This window comes from Bos mutus, chromosome 7 (assembly GCF_027580195.1).
Source record: "Bos mutus isolate GX-2022 chromosome 7, NWIPB_WYAK_1.1, whole genome shotgun sequence".
Taxonomy (NCBI): domain Eukaryota; kingdom Metazoa; phylum Chordata; class Mammalia; order Artiodactyla; family Bovidae; genus Bos; species Bos mutus.
The window spans coordinates 85,623,342-85,651,064 of NC_091623.1; the positions used below are offsets into that span (position 1 = coordinate 85,623,342).

General features: G+C 35.6%; 1 protein-coding gene across 2 annotated transcripts in view; it reads right to left on the reverse strand.

Moving 5' to 3' along the window:
- Window positions 1-5,455: 5,455 nt before the first annotated feature.
- The window catches only part of CDKL3 (cyclin dependent kinase like 3), a 34,898-nt gene continuing 12,630 nt past the window's right edge, over window positions 5,456-27,723 (reverse strand). The window contains exons 3-12 of one of the 2 annotated variants that reach the window (XM_070374346.1): window positions 22,142-22,320; window positions 20,804-20,916; window positions 19,293-19,432; window positions 14,839-14,927; window positions 12,525-12,678; window positions 12,090-12,418; window positions 10,881-10,971; window positions 9,361-9,523; window positions 8,220-8,317; window positions 5,456-5,515 (exon numbers count right to left, since the gene is read on the reverse strand). In XM_070374346.1, the coding sequence (XP_070230447.1) occupies window positions 5,456-5,515; window positions 8,220-8,317; window positions 9,361-9,523; window positions 10,881-10,971; window positions 12,090-12,418; window positions 12,525-12,678; window positions 14,839-14,927; window positions 19,293-19,432; window positions 20,804-20,916; window positions 22,142-22,320 (1,416 nt within the window). Of the gene's footprint in view, window positions 5,516-6,244; window positions 6,299-8,219; window positions 8,318-9,360; window positions 9,524-10,880; window positions 10,972-12,089; window positions 12,419-12,524; window positions 12,679-14,838; window positions 14,928-19,292; window positions 19,433-20,803; window positions 20,917-22,141; window positions 22,321-27,723 lie in introns of those variants that run through there. The other variant, XM_070374347.1, reaches the window with a different exon arrangement.

Sequence of the window (27,723 nt, forward strand, 5' to 3'; positions counted from 1 at the left end):
TTTAAGGCCATACACCTAGGTGAGCTCACCTAGGGAGTGTAGAGAGAAAAGAGATCTAAGAACAGAGACCAAATGCTTGTTGATTACTTGAACTACATAGCTATTATATCCCTCGCTTTCCCTTTGCTTACAGGACTCATTAAGTTATTAATTAAGAGAAACCAATGAGATTAAAGTAAGTTCATAGTGATTATCTATTGTCCAACTCCTTGGGCAGAGCTGATGAGAGAGATGCAGGCATGGAATAGAAAGAAATTAAACACAGAAATCAGTACTGTGTCGTCTCTGAGCTCCATCTAATGTCTTCATGTTCTAGCCACCATGGGACATTTTCAGTTTTGATGGAAGCAGCCCATTACCTCAACCAATTGCTTTGTAACAAATATTTACAAGTTAGATTCACACATGGAAAATGAAAACAGGCCAGAAATACAACTCAAACACACTTGTCTGACTAACATCTTTTGACAAAGTATTATCAACCAATAGACTATCCATCCTATCTATGTCCACTGCTGAAGTTCCATTGGCAAACCTCATACTTCAAACTTTCATATTATTGGCAAAGAATTCACAGAATAAATGAGTTACAATAACTGAATAACAACAACAAAAAGATCAGGCAAGCCATTATAAATTCCTATCCACATATCCACATCCTTAGGGATAGTCTTAAACTAAAAGAGCACATGATCAATCAGGGACATTTTATATAAGACAGAGCTAGAAATTTTGGTAATGACTCTAAAGGTTATTCCTTATTCACAACTTTGACTAGATCTTCACTTTCAGAATTCTTTAAATTTCTAGTTCCAGGCATCATTGACTAATAGGTATTGGCATTACCTTAAACAATGATAAAACTGGAAAAAATAAATAAAACAACTGTTTTCACACAATGGACAGCAGAATAAGGTCAGTTTCACCAGAAATATAATGGCCCTAAATATACATGCATCTGGTAACAAAGCTTAACATGCAGAAACCAACTGCTACTAGAACTGAAAGAATAAACAGACAAATCCATCATTGCAGTTGAAGATTGTAATAATCCTCCCTCAGCAATTAATAAACTAGCAGACTGAAGATTAGCAAAGATATGAGACCTAAATACCTCATTAGCATGAACTCAGGTATGGGTGAAAGGGGTTTATTATGAATAACAAAAGACACTCCTCTCACTCCTCAGCCAGGAAATTATAAATGTTTTGGGAGCTCTGTGTCAGGAAAAGGCGACAAAGACCTAAAATTTGTATTTGTTACTATATCACAATATCACAAAGAGCAAATTAAGCCCAAAAGAAGAGCATAAATCAGTAAAATAAGAAACAAACAATAGAAATAAAACCAAAAGTTGGTTCTTCAAAAAAAAAAAAAAAATTAGGAAAGTTGATAAACCTCTAGGTAGACTTACTAAAAAAATCCCCCACGAATTACCAATACAAGAAATGATAAGCGGGACATCACTTCTTAAATGGTAACAAGGGAAAGTGGTAAGCAATGTTATGCCAATAAAAATCAACAACTTTGGTGGAATAGATAAATTCCTTGAAAGAGGCAAACTACCAAAACTGACACAGGAGAAATAGCAAATCTAGATAGCTCCATATGTATTAAATAAATTTGAGGAAATTGAATTTGCATCTTAAAGTCTTTCCACAAAGGAAACTTTAGGTCTTGCTGGCCTCACTGGTGATTTCTAACAAGTATTTAAGGAGAAAGTACAATTAATCTTGCACAAATTCTTTCAGGAAAGAGGAGGGAAAACTTTCCAACTCATTTATGAAGCACTGTAACATTGATATCAAAGGCAGGCAAAGATAACACAAGAAAAAGGAATGGACTAAAATCCCTCATTAATGTAGATGCCAATATCTTAATAAAATATTAACAAAGCAAATTCAATACAATACATAAAAAGGATCAAGTGGATTTTAACCCTAGGAATGTGGGTTGATTTAGCATTAAAACATCAATTAATATAATTCATACTAACAGAAATAAAGAGGAAAAATCATAAATCATCTCAGAAGATACAAGAAAAGTATTTAATAAAATTTAATACCTGCTCATGGTAAGGACATTCAACAAACAGAAATAGAAGGAACCTTCTTCAACCTAATAAAAGTTATCTACATAAAACCTACAATTCACATCATACTTAATGGGAAAAGGCTGAATGTTTTCTCTGGTATAGGATAAAAGGCAAGAATGTCCACTCTCCCCACCTCTGTGCAGCACTGTCACACATCACAGCAACACTGGGAAGGAAGAAGTAAAAGTATCTTTATCTACAGATGTTGTAATTGTTTATATAGGAAATCCTAAGGAATAGACAAAAAAGAAAAGAAGGAAGGAATGAAGTAAACCTACTAGAATAAGTTGAATTCAGCAAGGTCTCAAAACACAAGATCAATATAGAAAGACAAATTGTACCTCTGTACTACTAGTAACAACCAACTAAAAGATATTTTTTAAAATACCATTTATAATTGCATCAAAACCCAAAACACTGGAGTAAATTTAATGAATGATGTATAAGACTGCTACAAAATACTACAGAAAAAATTTAAAGATCTAACTAAATGTAGTGCTTATACCATGTTTGTGGATTGGAAAATTCAGTATTTCTAAAATATCTATTCTCCTCAAATTGATGTATAGACTTTAACACAATCCCAGTCAAAATCCCAGCAGGCATTTTTGTAGGAACTGAAGAAAAAAAAAAGGACAATCCTTTAAGGATCAAACATCTACTTCCGCTTCACTGACTATGCTAAAGCCTTTGTTTAGATCACAACAAATTATGGGTAATTCGTAAAAGAGATGAAAGTACCAGACCACCTTACCTGTCTCCTGAGAAACCTGTATGTGGGACAAGAAGCAGTAGTCAGAACTAGACATGGAACAAAATGGTTCAAAATTGGGAAAGGAGTACAACAAGGCTGTATATTGTCACCCTGCTTATTTAACATATATACAGAGTACATCATGTGAAACGCTGGGTTGGATGAATCACGAGCTGGAGTCAGGATTGCCGGGAGAAATATCAACAACCTCAGACATGGAAATGATACCACTCATAATGGCAGAAAGTGAAGAGGAACTAAAGAGCCTCTTGATGAAGGTGAAAGAGGAGAGTGAAAAATCTGGCTTGAAACTCAACATTCAAAAAACTAAGATCATGGTATCTGGTCCCACTTCATGGCAGATAGATGGGGGAAAATGGAAGCAGTGACAGATTTTATTTTGGATTGGAAGATTTTATTTATTTGGATTTTGGACTGGACTCCAAAATCACTGTGGATGATGACTGTAGCCATGGAATTAAAAGATGCTTTCTCCTTGGAAGGAAACCTATGACAAACCTAGATAGTGTATTAAAAAACAGAGACATCACTTTGCTGACAAAAATCTGTATAGTCAAAGCTATGGTTTTTCCAGTAGTCATCCACGGATGTTAAAGTTGGACCATAAAGAAGGCTGAGTGCCAAAGAATCGATGCTTTTGAATTGTGGTGCTGGAGAAGACTCTTGAAAGAACTCTGGACTGCAGAGATCAAACCAGTCAACTGTAATGGAATCAACCCTGAATATTCACTGGAAGGTCTGTTGCTGAAGCTGAAGTTCCAGCATTTGGCACCTGATGCACAGAGCCAGCTCATTGGAAAAGACCCTGATGCTGGGAAAGACTGAAGGCAAAAGAAGAAGGGGGCAGCAGAGGATGGGACAATGACTCAATGAACATGAATCTTAGCAAACTCCAGGAGACAGAAATGCAAAAAGGCAAAATGGTTGTCGAGGAGGCCTTACAAATAGCTGTGAAAAGAAGAAAAGCAAAACGCAAAAGAGAAAAGGAAAGATATACCCATTTGAATGCAGAGTTCCAAAGAACAGCAAGGAGAGATAAGAAAGCCTTCCTCCATGATCAATGCAAAGAAATAGAGGAAAACAATAGAATGGGAAAGACTGGAGATCTCAAGAAAATCAGAGATATCAAGGGAATATTTCATGTAAAGATGGGCACAATAAAGGACAGAAATGGTATGGACCTAACAGAAGCAGAAGATATTAAGAAGAGGTGGCAAGAATACACAGAAGAACTATACAAAAAAGATCTTCATGACCCAGATAACCACAATGGTGTGATCACTCATCTAGAGCCAGAAATCCTGGAATGTGAAGTCAAGTCCTGGGTGTTCATTGGAAGGACATGCTGAAACTGAAACTCCAATACTTTGGCCACCTGATGCAAAGAACTGACTCATTGGAAAAGACCCTGATGCTGGGAAAGATTGAAGGTGGGAGGAGAAGGGGACGACAGAGGATGAGATGGTTGGGTGGCATTACTGACTCAATGGACATAAGTTTGAGTAAACTCTGGGAGTTGGTGATGGACAGGGAGGCCTGGCATGCTGCAGTCCAAGGGGTCACAAAGAGTCGGACACGACTGAGTGACTGAACTGAACTGAACTGGGATCTAGTTCCTCAACCAGGGATCAAACCCGGGCCCCCTGAATTGGGAGCATGGAGTCTTAGCCACTGGACCACCAGAGAACTCACTGCAAATTTTTTTTTTTTTTTTAAAGAGGGTGTCCCCCTCCCTTGGCCGCTAGCGGCTCTCACTGCAAATTTTAATGAACCTTTTAATAAGTTGAAAAGAGATCACAATATCATAATAAAGAAATTATGTTTTCCTTTGTTTTTCAAGTCTATTTGGTAAATACAAAATCAGGCAGAGTCTTGGTAAAATACCAAGCAATCTCATTTTGTGTTTTGAATAATATGACAACCAAGAATTTTGGTAGTGTTTCTCTTCTGGGTCATACATAAATAGAAAAAGTTTGTACTACATAAAAGGCACTATCAGATTGAACTAGGAACCTGAAAGAGTGCTGGCAGTTGTTTAAAGGAATAAAAAAAATTAACATTTAATATGATATAGTTTTGATACTTTATAAGTATTATAAATATTTTTATAGCTAATTAACAGAACATATTTTTAATCATATAATGGACTACTTTTTTTTAAAAATGTCAGACATTTCATTAAGAACTCACTTCAGGAAGCTAGAGCAGTCTAGAAAAAAACTGACACTTAGATTACATGACTAGCAGAGGAACTGACACTTAGATTACATGACTAGCAGAGGGCAGAGATCAGTAGAAATACAGTATGGGTCATATGACAGGATGTGTTACCTACTCAGTAATCATGGCAAGTAAAAAAGCACGTAGAGAGGAGATGACTTTATAATTCCAAATCATAACATCACATGAACAGAATTTTTAGAAGAAAGAAGAAAACTATTAATGGTTTGCTAACAAAACAAAGTTGGATGATGCTACTGTGGACTAACTACTGTCGTAACAGCTCATGTTATGTTTCTGTTGTACATAAAATTAAAAGGGAAGACTTGCTAATTTGTATTTTTTAAGATTTAAAAGAGAAGACACTACCAGAAAAAAAGTCTGTTCCTCTTCAAATTCTTCCCCTTACAATGGCCATCTCCATCCTAAAATCAGAAACCAAGCCAGTAAGAACCAGGGATAAGAATATAAATATATGTTGCCAAAACTTTGACTATGTTTATGTTAAATTATACATAACAATATATTCTATATAAACTACTAAATGATAAACATGCTGGTCAAGCCAAAAGATTTCCTTCAATATTTGGCTCAATTTCCATCATTTTATTTTATTTTATTATTTTTTTTAATTTCCATCATTTTAAACATGTTTCATGATATGTTCAATTAAATACTGCTCCAGAATGTCCAGCATAAAACCAAACCCATGTTTCATGCTATCGAGTGTACTTGCTTGCTCAGAAATGTCTGGTGCTCCCAGACATCGGAATCTCACTTTACTACACATTTAGAAATCTTTCTATCTATAAAGTTCTGAACCAAAGCTAAGAATGACCAGTAATCAAACATGACTGAGATAACAGGTCATCAAATAAAATCATATGACCAAACATAAGCTGTAGTTTTATTAGGATGTACCAGTCAGGCAATTTTTATAAATTAATGTTCAAATTACGAAAACATGAAACATTTATAGATTAATAAATTTAAAAACAAATTTAGGTTGAGTTTACACATAACTACAGAGGATTTATGATCTATCTGTAGAATTCTCTAGTCAACGTTTTTGTGTATGTAATATTAATAAAAAGGATTTTTTTAACCATACAGTGTGATTCTGGGGTTCCCTGAATTTTCAGCTGCTGCATTTTCTACTCTACATCTGGCAGGTTCTTCTTCCTTTCAGTTTGTGCATTTCCTGTATTCTAAAAAGTAAATAGAAACAGGACCTTAATTGAGGAAATGGTGAGTCTTTGGCTAAGGAAATACAGCCACAGATAAGTACTTGTACTTTGCACCTGGGAGCTGTTTTATACGGCACAGGGAGACTACTTAGCAAAGGAGTCCTTATTATCATCATAAGACAAAACTGAAGGCGGCTTTTCTGTGGACTCTTCTTTCTTGCCTAACTCACTCAGCAGTAATTGGAATTTCTCTCTAGGTCATAGAATCTATTGAATACATGCCTACACTATTAACTGGGAAGTGCCTGGATGTGATTTAGTAAGTCAGAAACAAATCCGTGAATAGAACAAATAAGCTGCCATTCCCTGTCTTAAGTTTTTAAAAACATATCATATTCTCTCACGCTCTAAATTAACAACCTATCAACTTGAAATTTAGGACATTTTCTTAATTCTGACATTAATTTATTAAAAGCATTTGAATCAGCCTCATATGTAATTTCTGTCACTTGTCAGAACTGTATTTGAATGACTAGTGTTGGGTTGGGTTTTTCCTTACCATCTTATGGAAAACCTAAACAAACTTTTTGGCCAATCTGATACATATAAGCTATAATTATCATTGATGACTTCTGGATATTTCTAATAACTACAACTGTTTCACTGTTACTCTTAAAAAGATCATCTTTTCAGGAGTTCTACATCATGTGCACAAAAAGGGATTTTCCCTTCCTATTATGTATTTTTAAAATGTCAGAACTGTCTTAAGAGTTCCTTTCTTCCTGAATTAAAATGTAATTTTAGTTCTGAGGGCTTTCACAGTACGGTAGGACAAACACATGTAGCACATTACTAGTCCGCCCAAACTCAAGACCCTTACCTCATCCGATTATTCAAAAAATGTGCAAATGGTGTGCTGTTCAACATGCTGTGACATCAGTAAGTCACCCAGGTTTAAACGTTTGAAGTCACCTTATTCTTTTTTATAACAAACTAAAAAATAACCATTAATGCCTTTCTTGTTCTATCTAGACAATATTTCTTCTCTGCAAAACTGATTGTGGAGTTGTCAACAAGTTCAAGGCCAGGAATAAGGCCTAAATGTCACTGTGAAAGTATATCTAACAGTGTCTGATAATTCTTACCTAATGTTTTAGAAATTAATAGACTTAGTTAAAAATACCTTCTTACATAGTTTCAGATGATGGTTTCTATTTTTATAAGTTCCTCAAATTTCCTTAATAAGTATGTGCTAATTTTATCACAAATAAAAATGTAGTCAATTTTATTTAGAAAATAAGAAACCAAGATAACAAAGTTGATGACCTCACAGGTGTACAGGATAGAAGGCTGTTAATATAATTTAATTCAGTGGATGCTCAGCACAATCCCTTTCCCTTAAAAAAAAAACCTTTAAAAAGTATTAATTTATAATAGATACTGATCACTTCAAGATCCCCAAATGAAATTCAAGCTTATCTGATACTTAGCTGAGAGCATATCTTTGTGAAAATAGGACAGTAGTTAGAGAGCAGAGATGGGGGAATAAATTGGAGGAAAAAATAGGAAGAAAAAGGCTAAAGACAAAATATATATGTTCTTGTGGCCAGGATAATCCTATGTTTATACCACTATTCCTTTCCTCTGGCATGGTTTACCTACCACCAAGTAGTATACATAACACACATACTATTTTCTCTGGGTAGCATATATTCAATCACTCAACATTCAAATGAGGGTTCAAATTTACTACCCTCAAAAATAAGACATTTTTTAAAACCTTTATAATTTTCTAGGAAAATATAGTTCTGTTTCTAGAGGTCAAAGATTACAGAATTTTGAAATTTTATCTAACTTTCCAACAGTAATAACTAAAATTATATACTAAGTCAAATGTTCTAAACATCATTACTTAGTAAAAGCTATCAATAAAAAGTTTTACCTCTTGTTTTTCTTGATATTGATCTGCATTAAGTAAAGTTGGTATTTTAGATGAATCCGTTCTCTTTGATTCCCTCTTCAACACTTTTATCTGTTTCACTTTTGCAAAAATATATATGAGAACTTGTTACTCTTACCTTGAAATTTTATTTTCCTTTTCAAGAGTTTCAAATGGAAATTCTGATATCCACTAAAGTCAGTTTCTCAGTTTATTATAAAGGAACTAAACAAATCATGAGCTGTAATGGTATAAAATATCAGTCATAAATGATTTGTTATATAATTTTACAAATAGTCTACCAGTCTGTCCTCTAAATAAAGAAGACATTTACTTTTAAAATTCTGAGTATTACTGTTAAATGGATCAGATAATTCCTCTTGAGCTGTGCAAGTACTATTTTCTTGCTATTATATTATCTTTTCACAAGGTGTCACTGTTCTTCAAAGAAATGACTGCAAAAAAAATGAGTTTCATTTTATGAGCTCAATACATGTTATAAAATCTTAATTGACTAAATCCTTGAATGGCTGAAGCACACATATATCATTCCGGCTATTACATGGGCAAGTTATCACAGAAAAACAGAGGAAACTGCAATTACCCTAGGACATAAACTAAACCAAAAACATCTTCCTCAAATACTATTCTAACATTTCAACAAAATTGAGCTAATAAAATTTTTATTTTTAAAATTTTCTTAACCCTTCTTTAAAATTATCTCCTTTAAGTCTTACCCTTTATTTCACTATGGAAAATAATTTTTTTCATCAATGAAAATATTTTGCCTAGCAATATACTCCATTCTGGGGCTTCCCAGGTGGCGCTAGTGGTAAAGAACCTGTCTGCCAGTGCAGGAGATGTAAGAGATGTGGGTTCGATCCCTAGATCAGGAAGATCCCCTGGAGAAGGGCATGGAAACTCACTCCAGTATTCTTGCCTGGAGAACCCCATGGAGCCTGGAGGGCTACAGTCCACAGCTTCACACGGAGTCAGACACGACTGAAGGGACTGAGCATGCACACACACACACACACACACATACTTCTTTCTACCTAAATCATAAATGTAAGTTATATTACCAAAAAAGTTTTTTTAAAATATTCTATCTGGAGATTTGTAAAACTATGCAACAAATGTGTACCTTCCATTCCTTTCATCTCCTTTGATTGTATTATGAAAGGCAATTCTGGGAAATGGAATTCTTTCCTGTCAGATCTGGGAAAATTCAGCTTCCTTTTGTTTCCATTTGCCATTTGGTCAGTTTGGCTGGTTCGCTCATTAAACACACACTTCTCCATTTGGCTCTAAAAAAAACAAACAAACAAGAGTTAATTTGAAGAAAGGTGTGTAACTACTTACTGGATGAGGAGCCAACAAATTCCAGCCTTTTGGATGGTGTAAGATAGGCATAAAATTAGTCTTTGCAAGGTTATTTTAATAATTAAGAAGTAGAAGAGAGGGCTTTCCCTGGTGGCTCAGTGGTAAAGAATCCGCCTGCCAATGCAGAAGACAAGGGTTCAATCCCTGGTCTGGGAGAGTCCTACATGCCATGGAGCAACTGAGCTGGTGCGCCACAACCACTGAGCCTGTGCTCTAGAGCCCGAGAGCCGCAACTACTGAGCCCACACGCTCTAGAGCCCGTGCTGCACGGCAAGAGAAGCCACTGCAGTGAGAAGCCCAGCACTACAGCTAGACAGTAGGCCCTGCTCGCTGCAACTGGAGGAGAATCTGTGCAACGGTAAAGTCTGAGCACAGCCGAAGATAAATCATTTTTTCTAAAAAGACGTAGAAGAGAGTATCATCAAACATATAAACGGATCAAACTCCAATAAAAATTTCATAAATTTTTTTAGCTTACTCAATATTCTGAGAATAGTCTTGATCATGAGAGCCACAGTCTCAACTTTTAATTTTTTATCCTATTCATTGCACTCTGATTTTGAACAAACTGCTCTGGTTCATTTTATTAATAACTTATTTTTCAATTTACAAAATGATGTGCTCTGGACACTGGGAAAACCCAAAGGAAAAAATTACTTGTAAACTCAGCATTCTGGAAAAACTTTTGTGCTACCTGTTTTTGCTTATTTTACAACAGATGATAGAAAGTTTCTTAGGTTAATGAATACTTCCACAATGTAATGCTCAGTATCCCATTATGTGGATAAACTCTAACATATTTAACCAGTCACTTGTTCTTGGATGGATGTGTTGTTTTCAATGTCTTATTATTATAAATAACACTGTTTCAATTATAAAGTAAACTATTTTCCTATGTGAAAAATGGGAAATGAATGACACCAATTATGTTTTCTTGGGAAAAGTAAGATGTATTTATTTGGCAATTGCTCTTAATCTATAAAGTAAGATATTAAAATCATTTTTTGAAGTGAAAAATCAAAGAGTCTTGTGATTTTTAAAGAAAAATCTTACCTTTTTTCCCCCAAGTCACTCATTGAATACACAAATCAAGTTATAAGAAATTAACTAAAACTGTGAAAGCATTAAGGAAATGATGACCTATTTTCACTCCAGGGTAAAAGGGAAAAATAAAAGCACATTAAAAAAAAATGTTAGAGCCCTAAAGACAAAGACAAGGACACAGGGTGAGAGGATAATGCTGAAAAAGGACGTAATTTAATGATGAGGTTCTTGCCTTACTTGAATGGAACCTGTATCCTCATGCCTGTTAGATATAACTTGTCCAATAGATTGTGAAGACGTACGTCTCTTTTTGGCTCTTTCAGTTAACCTATTATTTAAAAACAAATTAGAAGTTATTAAAATTCCTCAGAAATACTTCTGTTTTAGCTTCAATAATGATAAGTTATACCATGGTAGTCTACTGTTTGAACATGTGCCAAAATGCAATTGTTAGTCCTTAAGCACCAACTACTCTAAGAGGTAAAAACAGAGCAGAGAACAACTCACTCGTGGTGGTGACACCATGCTGTGGGTGGGGTTACTCCAGCTGGCCCACTTGGTCCTTTCTATCTGTTCTGAACCTGGATCTCTTAACTACTGGGTTCATGAATTTCTGAGCTTTTGACCAAGGCTAGTTTATAATTATGGTTATTACAACCATGGCTTGGGAGTTACCTCAAGAACGACTGACACTTGCTGTCTGTAGTCTGTTGTATAGACATGTCCACTTGCCACCTCTGCAGACCCCTAAGCTTCACAACTTACAGCCCAAACCAGCCTGCTAGGATTGAACTAGTCTTCTAGGATGCTGAACCGAGCCTCCTTTTCCATCTAGAGCCATAGCAGTTCCCTAAATTTAGAACTGGCCCTGATGCCTTGCTAGACAGACTCTTGCCATCCATCCGTCACACTGCCCTTGATTAATTAGGTTCATGGTACCAGTGTCTCAAATCTGTATTGGTAGTTGAATCTAAAATTGATCCAGTATGTTGTTTTTCTCCCAAAATATTTGACCTTGAAAAGCTATCTGACTACATAAAATTATTTTCAACTATCTTTTTTCCATTTAGATAATTTGCTACAATAGGAAAATAAAGCTTACTTTGCTATATGAAGGCACATCAATACCAAAAGTGAGGTCACATTACATTTTTCTCTTCAAATGGGAAGTAATTTTTCTGAGGGCCTTTTTTTCAAAATGAGGTTTTTGCAAACTGCATTAGTGAAAAACCACACACCTAGAGCATAGCCAAGAAAAGTTAATTTCTTCTATAGCATTCTTAAGAAGAATTTAGTAATGGCCCATTATATGATTATAATTTCAATACACCTTCCAATTCAGTTTATATACAGACATTACAAACTTGCTTCTTTGAAATACCATTATATAAAAACATTATAAAACTTAGGTCCATTTCCTTCTGTTCATTTTCTGTTAAAACTCACCTTGAATTGGAGTGGGAGAGGTTTGAATTGGGATTTGAAGCCATCAAGTTACTGCTAGTTAGATTGATGGGTGGCATTACCATACCACCTCCAGCACATGGATCGTCTTTCATGCCTATAGCGTTAGTGCTGGCATTGACAGGGTTTGGGGGCTCACTGATTACAGGTTTTGTATCTTGAGACATAGTATGAGCAATTTTAGCTGCAACCTGTTGACAATGTCCACCTTCACACACTATCTTTTTTGGTTCTAAGATATCTCCTTTTCCTCCTTTAACTTTAGTAACTCTGACTTTGATCTCCTTGGGCTTTTTCTCTTTTTCCAATTCCTAGAATAGATACATCCAAAATCTGAGTCAGGAGAACAGTTATTTTTATCACTAGAGTACTAACTATAATACAGTTATACTAGCTAAAAATAAGACCAGTTTTTACCTTTCCCCAAACTGAAGTACTTTGCAGTGTATTGGTATAAATTGTTTTTCTTTCTTCTTTCATAAAGTCATTTTCTTTAGAATTCTCTTTTGGTTTTATGAATGAATTGACTTTTGCTTCTTGGAGCAATTTAGCTTTCAGTTCTGGTATGAATCTGATAAAACAAGCAATATCAAATAATTTTATTTATGTAGATACTGTTTTATCTTTAAAAGACCTTTTAATCAATTAACTTACATTTGAGCTACAGCATAAACAAGTTGTCAGTAATGCATGCCAAGAGATGGCACAATATTTACCTAATACAGGTTGTTTCCTGGTAAAGATACATCTTTCAACAATTTCTCCATGGTAATTTACTATTAATAAAACTTTCACAAGATAGACATATGAATTAGTTTTCTTTTGTGATGTAAAGCTTACTTAATAAAAACACTGCTTTCAATCCTGATAAATGTACTATTCTCTTCAAAGAAGACTCAGGCCACTCTGTCCCTTTTAAGTCCTGTTCTTTTAACAGGGCAACTGAGTCCATGTTCCATGCCACAACAGCTGAAGCTTGTGTGCCCAAGAGTACATTTAAATCCTGTTCTTTTAACAGGACTTTAAAGATGAACTAGTTTCTAAAATCTTACTCTAGAGAAATATTTTTGAATTATAATAGAATACATCAATACTGAAGCGAGATTGTTTTGGCTTTAGGTTGACTTAAAAATATATACTTATTTATTTATTTTTGGCTGTACTGGGTCTTCACTGCTGCACACTGCTTCTCCAGTTGCCCTTCTAGTAGAGAGGGGCCACTCTCTCGTTGTGGTGTATGGGCTTCTCTCATTGTAGTTGCTTCTCTTGTTGCGGAGCATGGCCTCTTGGGCACACAGGCTTCAGCTGTTGTGGCCTGGAACGTGGGCTCAGTTGCCCTGCGGAATGTGGACTCTTCCTGGACCAGGGCTTGGACCCATGTCCCCTGCACTGGCAGGCAGATTCTTAACCACTGGACCACTATGGGAGTCCTAGTTTGGCTTTTTATAAAAGTTATTTATTTTTAAATAGAAAGTCCAGTTTGTATGGCTCAAAACTCAAAAGGTTATACTGAAAAGTCTCCTTTTCCACCCTTTTCCCCGAGCTACACAGTTTCCCTTCTTGAAGCAGCTACTGCTATCAGTTTGAGACTGAATAAGTTCTACCATGAATGAAATCTTCCCTAGAATTATAATAAAAGGGTAAGTGTGAGATGAAGGAAAAAAAAAAAACCAGTGTGATTAGTTCGGCTGAATAAGAAAATGGTACATTTCTGTTAAAATTTCCTTGCCTTGTGGAACTCAAGAACTTTCACCCTGTGATAGTAAAATCCCAATAGCTAAATATCCAAGAGAAATCAAATGAGTCTATATAGAATTGACAGGAAGCAACTCTTTTATTCAATAACTGATACTTCTCATCAATGGCACTTTTAATATATCTTCTCATTTTCTGTTTTAGAATAAAATTCTTGAAATGCTTCAGGTTCTACTTACTCTCAACAGTTCCCTTTTCTTTGATTTTTTCTACTTCAGTCTATTTTCGATGGAGGTCCTGGACTTTCCTATGCCTGATCCTAACTCCAACACATTTTAAATTGATATTTATGTTTCTGCCTCATACTCCAAGGCAAACAATAATTTTGCAATTAACAAACTTTTCCTGTTTCTTTCAAAGCCCAAATATAAAATGGTGTTTTCTTTTTTTAAAGAAGCATGGCTGATTTATGAATCCACATTGTTAGCATATATTTTAGATACAATGTGGGACAGAGAAAGGCTTTAACAGCCATGGTCCCTGTCTTCAGGGAACTTCCAGTTTGGTGGGGAGAATAAAACAACAGGAACTGCAACAGATAATAAGTAAAGCAGAGGAAAAAAATCATCTGGGAAATGAATGCTAATTATAATATATAGGTCAGAGATGCTATCAAGAGGAAAAACTGGACTATTCTGAGTCAGGGATCTAAGTAGAAACAAGGCTAAAAAGTATTGATGGTTTATTTAATGTTATCTCTGCCCTATAGTAAGAATTGAAAAATGCATGTGAAGAGCTTAGCTCACTGTATAGGACATAGTAACTGTGTAATAAATGTTAACTGCACTATTTTTATTATTAGAGTTTTCACCATGACATCTGTAAGTCTACCATATATCTAGTTAATACAAAAACTCAGTAAGTTTTTGATAAACTGAATTCTTTTGTGTAACATTAACCTATGTAGCAATTTTCATGGTAGTAAAATTTCCTAATATAAAACACGAAAAAGTCCACACTCACTCAAAATGCTTACTTTTCAATAAATCCATCTCTAGTAAAATACTCATGATGCAAAAGATCGGTAGATGACATCCTCTCAGCAGGATCAATTTGTAAGCAAGCCTAGAAAATGAAAAAAGATTCCATGTTAAACAAATTCGTAACATGTCTCCTTAAGGTAAATGTTAAATTTCACAAATGCAGGTATAATTAATTACCCAGAGCTAAAAGAGTTCTTGAAAAGATAGAATTTAGACCTCAGGAATTTTTGACAGTGAGTTCTGACCACTTGTTTCCGTAAGAAATTTGTACTTGTAAAGCAGTACTACAGGTTAAATGTCCTATTTCTAGCCAAAACAGAAGTCAGTCTATTTCTGCTGGAATTAGTAGGAATTAATTAGCTCATTTTGGTCCTCTTATCTAGCTCTGTAAGGAAGAAAGTTCATAACTTATTTCCATTTTATAGAGCTAGAAGCATGTTTAGTAATTTGCCAAACTAGAATTTTAACTCATATTGTCTGATTCCTAATTCAATGCTTTTTATATGGCATAAAACAATTTCACAAATATCCAAGCCCCCAAATCCTTCAATAACCCATTATCAGAACAGCTATTTTCTGCTTCCCTTCACTTGGGATTACTTCAACTGAGAACCAAAAAACCCCCACAAAACAAAGAGACAGTGAAGTAAGAGTATCAGAAAATAAGTTGTATATAATGAATCTACATATAATCAAATAATCATAATTAGAATACATTAATGCAAATATTAAAGACATAATTTGAATAAAAGCCATTTGCCTGATAATTTTCTTTTTGTTTTTTTGCCTGATAATTTTCATTCTTCCTCCAAAAGAAGGCAAAACATACTAATAATAGGTAACTTTTATTTATGCTTATTATGTGTTTGTCATACAACACTCTATCTAGTCTTTTCCTATTGCCTGATCCCAGCAACAACCCTACAAGGTGGGTACTACTACTATCTTCATTGTACAGATGAGGAGACTAAGGCCCAAAGAGGACAAGTAATTGGTCTAAGATCTCATAAATGGAAACAATAGTTAAAATCCAGAATGTATAAACTAATTGCACATAACATTACATTTCTGATTATTTCACAAAGTCTAGTTTAAATTGATTCACAGACAAAGTTATAGAGATCTGCTATACAAGAATTTGCATATAGTTAACAATATCATACTGTACATTTTAAAATTTGGTTAAGAGGATAGATTTTATGTTACGTGGTTGGTTTTTTTTTTACCACAATTTAAAAAAATTGACTCATAAAGTCTATTATCGTCTTTATGATGTGAGAATAGTCATATCCTTAAGACTGAAACTAGCTAAAAGTATGTGCTTATTTTAGAACGTTAATAGTTACCCATCAATAAAACTTAGGAAGAAAAATGCTAAAAGGTCACAGCCAATTGGAAGCAGATAAATATTCCTTCTGTAAACAGTATAATTTACAGAAGTTAAACGTTTGCCCTGGTTTGGAAAATGTAAAATATGACACTTTGAGAAACAGACTGGCTGTTGTCCCTTGCAAAATAAAAACGCACACCTACACAAAGACTTAGAAGTGAATGTCAACAGCGATTTTACTTGTAGTAGCCAAAAAGAGGAAACAACCCAAAACAGGGAAACAGATTTTTTTAAAAATTGTGATATGTTCATACATGGAATATTACTCAGCAATCAAAAGGAATAAACTACTGATACACACAAAAACATGAACTGAATCTCTAGACTATAACGCTGAGTTAAAAAAGACTGACATAAAAGGGTATATACACTGTTTGATTCCATTTACAGACTATTCTAGAAAATACAAACTATAGTGGAAAATAAATCAGTGGTTATTTAGGGACAGGAATGAAGGGAAAAATGGATGACAAAAGGATGCAAGGACATTTTGGGAAGTGATGGAAATTTTAGGTATGTTGATTGTAGTGGTGGTTTCACAGGTATGTATACATTTACCAAAACTCATCAAATTGTACATCTGAAATCATGTAGCTTACTGTATAGAAATTATACCATTATAATATTGTTTAAAATTTTTAAATCTATGAAAAAAATACATGCTCTACACCAGGTATAAAGATGTATTTTAGGAAATTCTTTGGCGGTCCAGTGGTTAGGACTCAGCGCTTTCACTGCCAGGGCCCAGGTTCAATCACTGGTTGGGGAACTAAGATCCCACAAGCTGCATGGTGTGACCAAAAAAAAAGATGTATTTGAATGTTATAATACTCAAAATTGTACTTGTAATAGAATAAGGAGAGAAATCAGTGAAATACAAATATACCTCAGCATGTATAAGCAATCTGTCTATGATAAATGTGGCATTCCAAATCACTGGATTATTCAAGTTGAAAAAAGTATTTAGAACATATAAAACAGGACACTAATATGATTATTTGGCAAGTCAATGTAAAAGTATACTTTAAATCACAAATAGTTTAAGGATTCTTAAATAAGAACTACAAATGACCAATTAATGTCAGTAACATGTCCAACTTCCCTGTAATGAAGAAAGCGCAATTTTTAAAAATATACTTTATTTCTAGTTAATTAAGTTGCAAATATTTTTAATATATAATATTCAATGTTAGACTGAGAATAGAGATTTATACCCAATGCTACTTGGGTATAAATCTATAAAATCTTTCTGGAGGGAAAAATAGCTAGGTATGCCAAAAGTCCTAACAAGTATAAACCCTTTGGCCTACCAGTCACACTTCTAGGAATTTATCCCAAGCAAATAATACCACAAGTTCATACAGACATATAAAAGATGTCTACTGTAGCATCTTTACCAGCAAGGGAAAAAACCTGAAACCTAATGTCCAAAATTTCAAGATAAACTATAGTATAGTCATACAATGAAACACTATGCAAGCACTAAAATTATGACACAGCTCCATATTTACTGACATGGCAGTATGCTTAAACTATAATGCTAAGTGAAAATAAACAGGTTACATAGCAGTGTGTAAAGTAAGACAGGGCTTCCCAGGTGGCTCAGTGGTAAAGAAACCGCCTGCCAATGCAGCAGATGCGGGTTCCATCCCTGAGTGGGGAAGATCCCCTCAAGAAGGAAACGGCAATGCACTCCTGTATTCTTGCCTGGGAAATCCCATAGACAGAGGAGCCTGGAGGGCTACAGCCCATGGGGTCACAAAAGAGTCAAACACAACTTAGTGACTAAACCACAATAAAGTATGACACCTTTTAAAAAGCATAAACAGTTATGCATGTATTTGGTTGGGAAAAGTATATAAACCAAAACATCAACAGTAATTTTTCCTGGATTGTGGGGGTTGGGAAAATGTTAACTTCTCTATCAAGTATTCTATTTTGTTATGATCATTATGTATTCTTTGTAAAATCAAAACTATGACATGAAAAAAAAGAAATTAAAGTGGAAAATGTAGCAAAAAAAAACTGATCCTTTAATAAACTCTAGTTCTTTACAGTTACCAAAGAAACAACTTTCTTCCTTTGATAAGTCTTTAGATGTTACATGTCATGTTTTGTTTTATCTAAAAGACAGCAACAACAGTTAACATTAACAACATTTGTTGACAGCTTATTCAAGGCTCTGTGCTAAGAAGGTTTCTACCATTAACTCATTTTATCCTCCAGCTCCAGAAAATAAATATTGTTAATGTTTTTTATAACTCAGTAAACTGAGGCATGGAGATTGACTTGCTCAAGTTTATGGAGCTAATTAGTAACAGAGCTGGGTTTTAAAGAAAGTTCATGTGAATTCAGAGCCCCCTCTCATAAACACCATGCTATACTTGCTTTGAAGTTAGATTACCACTTTTTTTAAGGGCTGTACATTAGAAGTAAGACAAGTTAATTGACCCTGGGAAAGAAAATTGGCTGGGAAGAGAAAATAAACAGAAGCAAGTAGCTCTCTCACTTCTTGAATTCTATTCTAAGTATGCTGGTATATTTATTATGCAGTTCAAAATAAAATTTAAATTTTAAACTAATTTAAAAGTGCTATATGTTTTTGTTTTCTCCAACTCAACCTGAATTTTGGCACTGGTATATCCTCAAACAACATTACAACTATAGCTGCCAATGCCTTGACATACCTTAGAATATCACTGTACAAGGAAGAAATCTCTTGGGTAGACTGCTGGGAAGACTGGCTGTTAAGAGGTGTTGATCAACATGGTAAGTCCTTAACATTTTCCAGTTTATCCTTAAAAATTTCCAGTTTATCAATAAAATTGGAATTAACAAAAAAGAATAGACCGGATTATCCCAGGGGCCTTTCAGTTCTAACAGTCTGTGACTTTTAACTTCTCTGAACTAAAGACATAAACACAGAAGAATATAGTAACTTTGAACAGTTAATATTACTCCATGAATCCTTTTGGAATGTCATTAAAGTCATATCTTAAAACTGTATTATAATTTATGCAAATTTCCAAGAAATAAGTCCTTAATCTCTTAACATACATGAACTATGTCAGCCAACAATCCATTTAGCTTTGGGTATTTTTTTCTTGCACTTTTGGGATGTTGAACTTGAGGAAGGACCACCCCAGCAAAAATGGGACTCTTGGAAAAGATATTCTGCAAGTGAGGTGTCAAATTGCCTGAAAAGAGAAAAAAACACATACATAAGAAAACAGGGATATTATTCTACAATCAAAATAATCAAATTGTTATATGGTCTGCATCAAATTACTAAAAGAAAGAATAACAATTAAGTTCTCTCAATTTTTAAAAGTTGAACAAGAAACTATCTTCTGAATATAGCATAAGGAACTATCTTCTGAATATAGCATAAACAAGTGAGTTCCCCAGTAATCTGTTGATAGGACATAGGCAGTAGAGAATAAAAAACCACAGGTGCATTTTCTTTTTTCAAAATACAAGACATAATATATAATGCTTACATTCAAAGTTTTACGTATTTCTATAAGGGTATCAAAATGGTTTATCTAGCAAGTGTTCATCAGCAAAGTCTTATTCAAAACAGCTAAAATACTAAAATTATATAGAAATAAAAATATTGTAAAGAAAAAACAAGGCTATAGATTAGTAGCAGAATGTAGAGAACTATAAACAGGAGTGGAAAGAGCTAAGTTCTACCACTAGTTTTGCTCTTAACTAGTTCTGTGACCTTGGGCAAATCTTCCCTTTCTGTATCTTGGTTTTGTCATTTGTAAAACGACAAAACTGATCCCATCATCTCTAGAGTTCTCTCACCATTAATCTCATAACCAGAATTTTAAATATGACAGAAAAGAGTATGATGCTTTAAGGGTGTGAACTGTATCTTTAACCAATATTTATCCAGATTCACAAATTTTAGAGTTGTTCAAAGTACCTACCTCATGATCCTGTAATTCTATGTTTATGTATAGCTTTCTCATCACAAAATAGGTTGCTCAAGCTCCTCAATCAGAAATATATCTTTGAAACTCCATGAGCAACACTAACCATGAAAATGTTTGGGTAGTCAAAGCAGATCATCAAATAATTCAGCTATCATCAAACATATTTTTGAATAAGATATTTAGCTATCTGCTTATCTACTGTGGTTAATAAAAGTTTTCTTAGTAAACAACTGGTTTTCTATTTCCAAGCACTTTAAAAGAGCATCAAAATCAAAATCAATTCTATTATTTAAAAGTCCTCTTTGAAAGAAGCAAATATTTGTAGAAGTCAAAATTTTATAACAACTTTCAGACAAACTGAAGTAGGTTCCTATTTTACTATTTTTCTTAGTATCAACCATCAACATGGTACAGCTATTTGCATCCAGGCAAAAAAATATATTATTTTCAAAAACAGAATTTTTCTACATTTTTTTTTATCAGCCCAAAGCATCCATCTACTTTCATCTATCAAAACAGTATGCTTCCTTATTCTTATAAAGATAGACTAAATTTGAAAATCAAGCAGAATTTATCTGAAAACACTTATTTAGGCATTTAACAGTACATTTCAGTAATACCTACCTACTTTTAAAACAATTTTATGAAGTAAATCCAAATCAGAGCTGCTAGGAAGATAGGGATTTCCAGTGGCCATCTCAATGATCATACAGCCCAGAGCCCAGATATCCACAGGTCTGAAACAGACAAGAATAAATCACTCTTTCATGGAGAAATATATAAAACATCTTTTCTTAAAAACCCTTTTTTTTTTGGCCATGCTGTGCAACTTGCAGGATCTTAGTTACCCAACCAGTGATTGAACCTATGTCCATAACCTTATCTTACACCACTTATAAAAATTGACTCAAAATGGATGGAAGACATAAATCTAAGAACTAGAACTACAAACCTCTTAAAACAGAGGCCTTTCACAGTCTTGGACTTGGCAAAACCAAAAGCATAAAAACAGACAGAATGAACTTCATCGAAATTAAAAATTCTGTTTCTCAAATGACACACACCATCAAGAAAATCAAGAGACAACTAAATAAGAGAAAATATCTGCAAATAAGTATCTGATAAGGAATTTATATCTAGATATACAAAGAATTCTTACAATTTAATAATAAAAAGCTAGTCCAATTTAAGAAAGGGCTAAGGATCTGAATAGAAATTTCTCCAAGGAAGATATATAAATGGTCAATAAGCACATAAAAAAAATCAACAATGAAGTCCAAAAATCATTAGTTATCAAGGAAATGGAAATCAAACCCATAAGGAGATACCACTTTACACCTATAAGGATAACTAGAATCCAAAAGTCAGATAATAACAAGTGCTGGTGAGGATACAGAGGAATTTGTAACCCTCACACTCTTGATGGTGTCTTTACATTCTTCAAGATTCATTATTTGTTTATTAGATTGTTGTTTCCTATACTATTTTTACTGATTCACAACAGACTGAGGCCTTTCTACTTTTTGAAATATCTAGTACAATTTAAAAATTATTATTTGTCAGTGTTTGCAAAGACTTTGCCATACTCAGGAACTAGGAAACTTGTGATAACACTGGCAGAGTAGATTTTAAAATGTCTGCAGAATCTAGTCTACAGAGAAGCAAGGAGGCCACTCTGTAAAGGGTGGGGCACAGCTTAAGGCAAGCATGGATGGCAGCCTGAGAGATTTCTGCATAAGTTTCCTGGGGCTGGGGCCACTCAGCTCCAAGGGGCAAGTGTGGCAACATCAACAGCAGCAGGATAGATGTCTAGGGTCTCTCTGCTCTATTTGGGGGTGTCCCTTTTCTCTCCCAAGCCCAGATGCAGAAGGCAGAGTTTGTCAGTAGTTCAGGTGACAGATAACACCGAGGGAAAAAAGAGATGGCTAGGAAAGGCCAGGCAGGATCCCCAAGTATACATACTTTCCATAAGAGGTATCTTTTAATACTAATTCTGGAGCTCTATACCAGCGTGTAGCCACATAGTCCGTATAAACATCTCCAGGAGCTGCTAGCGTTCGTGCAAAACCAAAATCACAGAGTTTAGTAATTCCTGATTGGGATACTAAAATATTCTCAGGTTTTATATCTCGATGAATGATCTAAAAAACAAACAGAAGATGTAATACATTGAAATGAGATTTCATTATCTAGAACATTTCTCAACAATTAAGAGAAAATCTAGCTAATTAAGATAGTAAAGTTATTTTCTTACCACATGCAAAGGATTAACTACACAGTGCAAAAATATGTAACTATAAATAGTTGTGTGTGTGTACTCAGTTGTGTCTGACTCTTTGTGCCCCACTGACTGTAGCTCACTAAGCTCTTCTGTGCACGGTATTTTCCAGGCAAGAATACTGTAGTGGGTTGCCATTTTCTACTCCAGGAGATCGTCCCAACCCCTTGAAAAGATAATAATGAAGGTAATACTGAAAAGATAAATCACATTCCTAAAAGAAAAAGTAATAAAAAAGAACTTAATGGAAAAAGTTTAACTTTCCATTAACCCCATGTCACACTTCAGGTACTGCCCCTTGTCTCATTTCCTTCATAGCTAAACTTCTTGAAAACATTATTTTTACTTATTCACTTTCTGATCACTCACTCACTGCTCAAGTGGAAGGTGAGCAATCTTGTCTTCTGCTCCCCCATTCAAACTGCCCTAGCAACTCTATTCAATGCTCTGCGGAGACCTAAATGGGAAGGAAATCAAAAAATGTGGGAATATATATATATATATATGACTCACTTTGCTGTGCAGCAGAAACTAACACAATTTAAAACAACTATTTGCTTAGTTCCCTAGTTGTGTCCAACTCTCTGTGACCCAAATGGACTGTAGGACACCAGGTTCCTCTGTCCAGGGAACTTTCCAGGCAAGAATATGGGAGTGGGGAGCCATTTTCTACTCCAGGGGATCTTTCTGACCCAGGGATCAAACCCTCATCTCTTACATCTCCTGCATTGGTAGGTGGATTCTTTACCAACTGTGCCACCTGGGAAGCTCGCAAAACAACTATATTCCAATAAAAAATAATTTTAAAAAGTGTCCAGGCCAAAGTCATCAACAACTTCATTGTTGCTACATCCAACAGACACCCCTCAATACATATCTTGCCAGATGTGAAGTGAAAATTGCTCAGTCGTGACCTACTCTTTGTGACCCTCATGGACTATATATAGTCCATGGAATTCTCTAGGCCAGAATACTGGAGCTGGTAGCCGCTGTTCCCTTCTCCAGGGGCTCTTTGTAACCCAGGTATCGAACACAGGTTTCCTGCATTGCAGGCAATTCTTTATCAGCTGAGCCACCAGGGAAGCCCTCACTAGACATCTTAGTGTAACAATATAGGCAACCACTCCATTCCTGACTTCTGGGACCAGTTTCCTCCAATGGCAGTTTCTTTTTCTCTGTCTGTAAATGTAGGGTTCTGGTCTTAGGCTTCTCTTCTCATGCATCTTGTTTCTTGCACAATCTCATCTACTTTTTTTTTTTTTTTTTTAGCACTTTCTTTACTTGGTTATGGGAATACCATATTCTTTTGGGCTTCTTCCCACCTATGGCTGTTTCATCTCAATCTCACCTACTCTTACAGGCCTTAGTGACTATCTATATACTAATGATTTCCATATTTCTATCTCTAACCAAGATATTTCTCTTGGTTTCCATAAGAAGAAGAAGCCTGCAAGAAGTCCCATAAGGCTGACCCACACACTCCCACAAACTCAGATAATTAAAAACTAAATGGACTATCTTCTCCCCAAAACCCATTTGTTCTTAAGAGTCCTTTAGCTCAGTGAATGGAACCAACATTGACCTCAAGGCTCAAGCCAGAAATCAAGGCACATTTCTCCCTCAGGTACCATATTCTCTCCATCCACTTCTCTCCCTAGTTCAAGTTCCCTCAGCTCTCTCATCAAAATTACCTTACTAAATGGTTTCCCTGAATTCCCTCTGATCCCCTCCCATTCATTGCCCACAATGAAATCTGAGTATTATTTTAAAATCATGTGTATGATTATGTCACTCCTTCAAGGATTCCCCATGCCATAGGACAAATCTGAAGCTACATAAAATGGCTGGTAAGGACTTACAGGATTTGGCCTCTGCTCACATTCTCAGCTGTTCTTCCCTAGCCTATAGAATATTAGTTTCCCAATTTTCCAGGTTTGTGTCATCATTTGCATTTGCTAATGCTGTTCCAGCCGCCTAGAACACTGCCTCGCCAACTATTTCCTTATGTCTCAGCTGAGATGTCTGCAATAGAGGTTCCTTTTACATATTATTCTACATTTCCTCCTTCACAGTTATTTGTTGTGCTTTATTATTATTTGCCTATTTACTTGTCATTCCCATTGGACAGTAAGTTCCATGAGGGTAAGATGTGTATCTGTTTTGTTGAGGCTATATCCCCCATGCCCAGTACAGTGCCTGAAACAAAGAAGGTGTTTAAAAACTTTATCAATGTATTAAGCATACTCTCATCACCAGCAAAGTATCATAGCACAAGTGAAAATATCTTGGTGACAGAATTCTGGGATCTTTCCTTTTTTATATAACTTATTCCTATAAGCTTTTGGGTTTAGCTTTTGTTCTGCCTCAAGTCTTCCTCCTAATTGGCCAAATAATTATCTTGGGGTAATGAATCAGCTTAAAGGCACCATCTGTAAAACTTTGTTAGTCCCTCTTTACTTTCACAACTTTTACTGAGTGACTACTACACGCCAGGTACTATACCAAGATCTGAGAATATAACATGAGCAAAAGTAGACATGGAAAAGCACTTTAAAATATCACTTTACATATTCTGCCTACTACACAGCCGTGACCCTCCTCCTCAGTACTCTGCTGCTGCTGAGTCACTTCAGTCGTGTCCAACTCTCTGCAACCCCATGGACGGCAGCCCACCAGATGCCCCATCTTTGGGATTCTCCAGGCAAGAACACTGGAGTGGGTTGCCATTTCCTTCTCCAATGCATGAAAGTGAAAAGTGAAACTGAAGTTGCTCAGTCATGTCCGACCCTCAGCAACCCCACGGACCACAGCCTTCCAGGCTCCTCCATCCATGGGATTCTCCAGGCAAGAGTACTGGAGTGGGGTGCCATTGCTCTCTCCTCCTCAGTACTCTAAACATGCATAAAGATACACTCAGTTGACACCCTAATATGTTCACTCTATTTAACAGTTAACACCCTGACTACATGCAGAATTTTGTTATCTTTGAGAATCAAGCACTCTCTGAATTCCAACTTCTAAAATTCTGTTTTAACAACATCCTCTTTGGTCTTTCACAATCACACTGAGACCTCTATAAACAGTATTTCTATGTGTTTAGATTTTCTCTAATTTTTCTCATCAATGTTTAATAGTTTTCAGTGTATAGGTCTTATTTTCTCTAAGTATTTTCTTTTTTGATGTTATTACAATGGTATTTTTAATTCAGTTTCTGAGTTTGCTAATACACAGAAATACAAATAATTTTGGTATATTGATCTTCTATCCTACAATCTTAATAAACTTACAGCTTAGTTCTTTTTTTAAAAAATATTTTTATTTATTTATTTGGCTAGTTGTGGTATGTGGGATTTTGTTTCCAGACCAGGAATGGAACCCGTGCCCCCTGCATTGGAAGCATGGAATCTTAACCACTGGACCACCAGGAAATCCCAAACTTACAGCTTAGTTCTTTTAACTTTACTGTAGATTCCATAAAATTTTCTACAGAAATGATCATGTCATTGGTGAATAAAGACAGTTTTACTGCTCAAAAAAAAAAAAAAGAGAGAGAGATACGACTTCACATCCACTGGAATAGTGATAATCAAAAGACAATAACAATACTGGGAGGACACAGAAAAACTGATACATTGTTGGTGGAGATATAAAATGGTATAGCCACTTTGGCCAGTTTCTTCAAAAAGTGAAAACATAACCTCACCATATGATCCACTGGTATTCTTGAGTTATCCTATTTCTATTCCCCACTCCCCAGTTCCTGGTAGCATGGTAGACCAACACCCCTCAAATCATGCTGAAAACTAGCAGCCTAGTAGCCACCAGAGGAAGCTGTATCTCCTAGCTATAGCGTTGGATCTCCTCCAAAGCCCCGTTCCCAGGTAACAGTCATTATCTAACATGTCTGTCAGATTACTGGAAAACTCCACCAGAAGTTTTGTCTTCACTGACCTAACTCAGAGCTCGCCCAGGGCAAAGGGCCTTTGTCAGAAACAATTAGCAGCTACTAAATAACATTACTGGAGAAGGCAATGGCAACCCACTCCAGTGTTCTTGCCTGGAGAATCCCAGGGACAGAGGAGCCTGGTAGGCTGCCGTCTATGGGGTCGCACAGAGACGGACATGACTGAAGCAACTTAGCAGCAGCAGCAAATAACATTATAGCCACCTGAGGGAGCTATAACAGGACAAACAACAAGCTGACCAAAATACTTAATTAAAAAGAGAGGCTGGGAGTGAGATGTCCATAAAAGATCTGCAAAGTTCCAACATATTACTGAGAATCATGAAGGGTACATGTCCAGCTGTGCACACACTAGGAAAGACCTGAGATTGTCCCTAAGCTCTCAAGTCTGGTGGAATTTAGGTTCTACACAAGCAAGAAGGGCTAAGTTGTAAACTTTCTGCCTAAACACTGAAGAAATGCCCCAACACAGAGAGAGAAGGAGCCTTCAGTAAATACCCAGTAAATATGGCTGAGAGATTTATTAGTTTCAAGAATTTAAGGAAATCTCTGTTCAAACATTAGCTGACCAGTAAGCTAACTGAGCAGAGATTTCAGTGGTCATACATGACAAACAATACAGACTTCACAAATTAGTTCAGGAAAATAACTAACAAACAGTTACAACTGAAAACCTTGAGACATAGGAAATTCTGATCTCCAGATTGCCACAATGTATTATTTTACATGTCCAGTTCTCAACAAAAAATTACAAAATTTCCAAGAAAATTCCCCAAAAAAGGTGTGCAAAGAAAGATATATGGCCATGCATAAGGGGAAAAAGCAGTCAATAAGAAGCTTTGCCTGAAGAAGCCCAGATATAACCTGCAAGAAAAAGACTATTCAGTTCATTTCAGTTCAGTCGCTCAGTCATGTTCGACTCTTTGTGACCCCATGAACTGCAGCATGCCAGGCCTCCCTGTCCGTCACCAACTCCCGGAGTTTACCCAAACTTATGTCCATCGAGTCGGTGATGCCATTCAACCATCTCATCCTCTGTCGTCCCCTTCTCCTGCCCTCAATCTTTTCCACCATCAGGATCTTTTCCAATGAGTCAGCTCTTCGCATCAGGTGGCCAAAGCATTGGAGTTTCAGCTTCAACATCAGCCCTACCAATGAACACCCAGGACTGATCTCCTTTAGGATGGACTGGTTGGATCTCCTTGCAGTCCAAGGGACTCTCAAGAGTCTTCTCCAACACCACAGTTCAAAAGCATCAATTCTTCTGTGCTCAGCTTTCTTTATAGTCCAACTCTCACATCC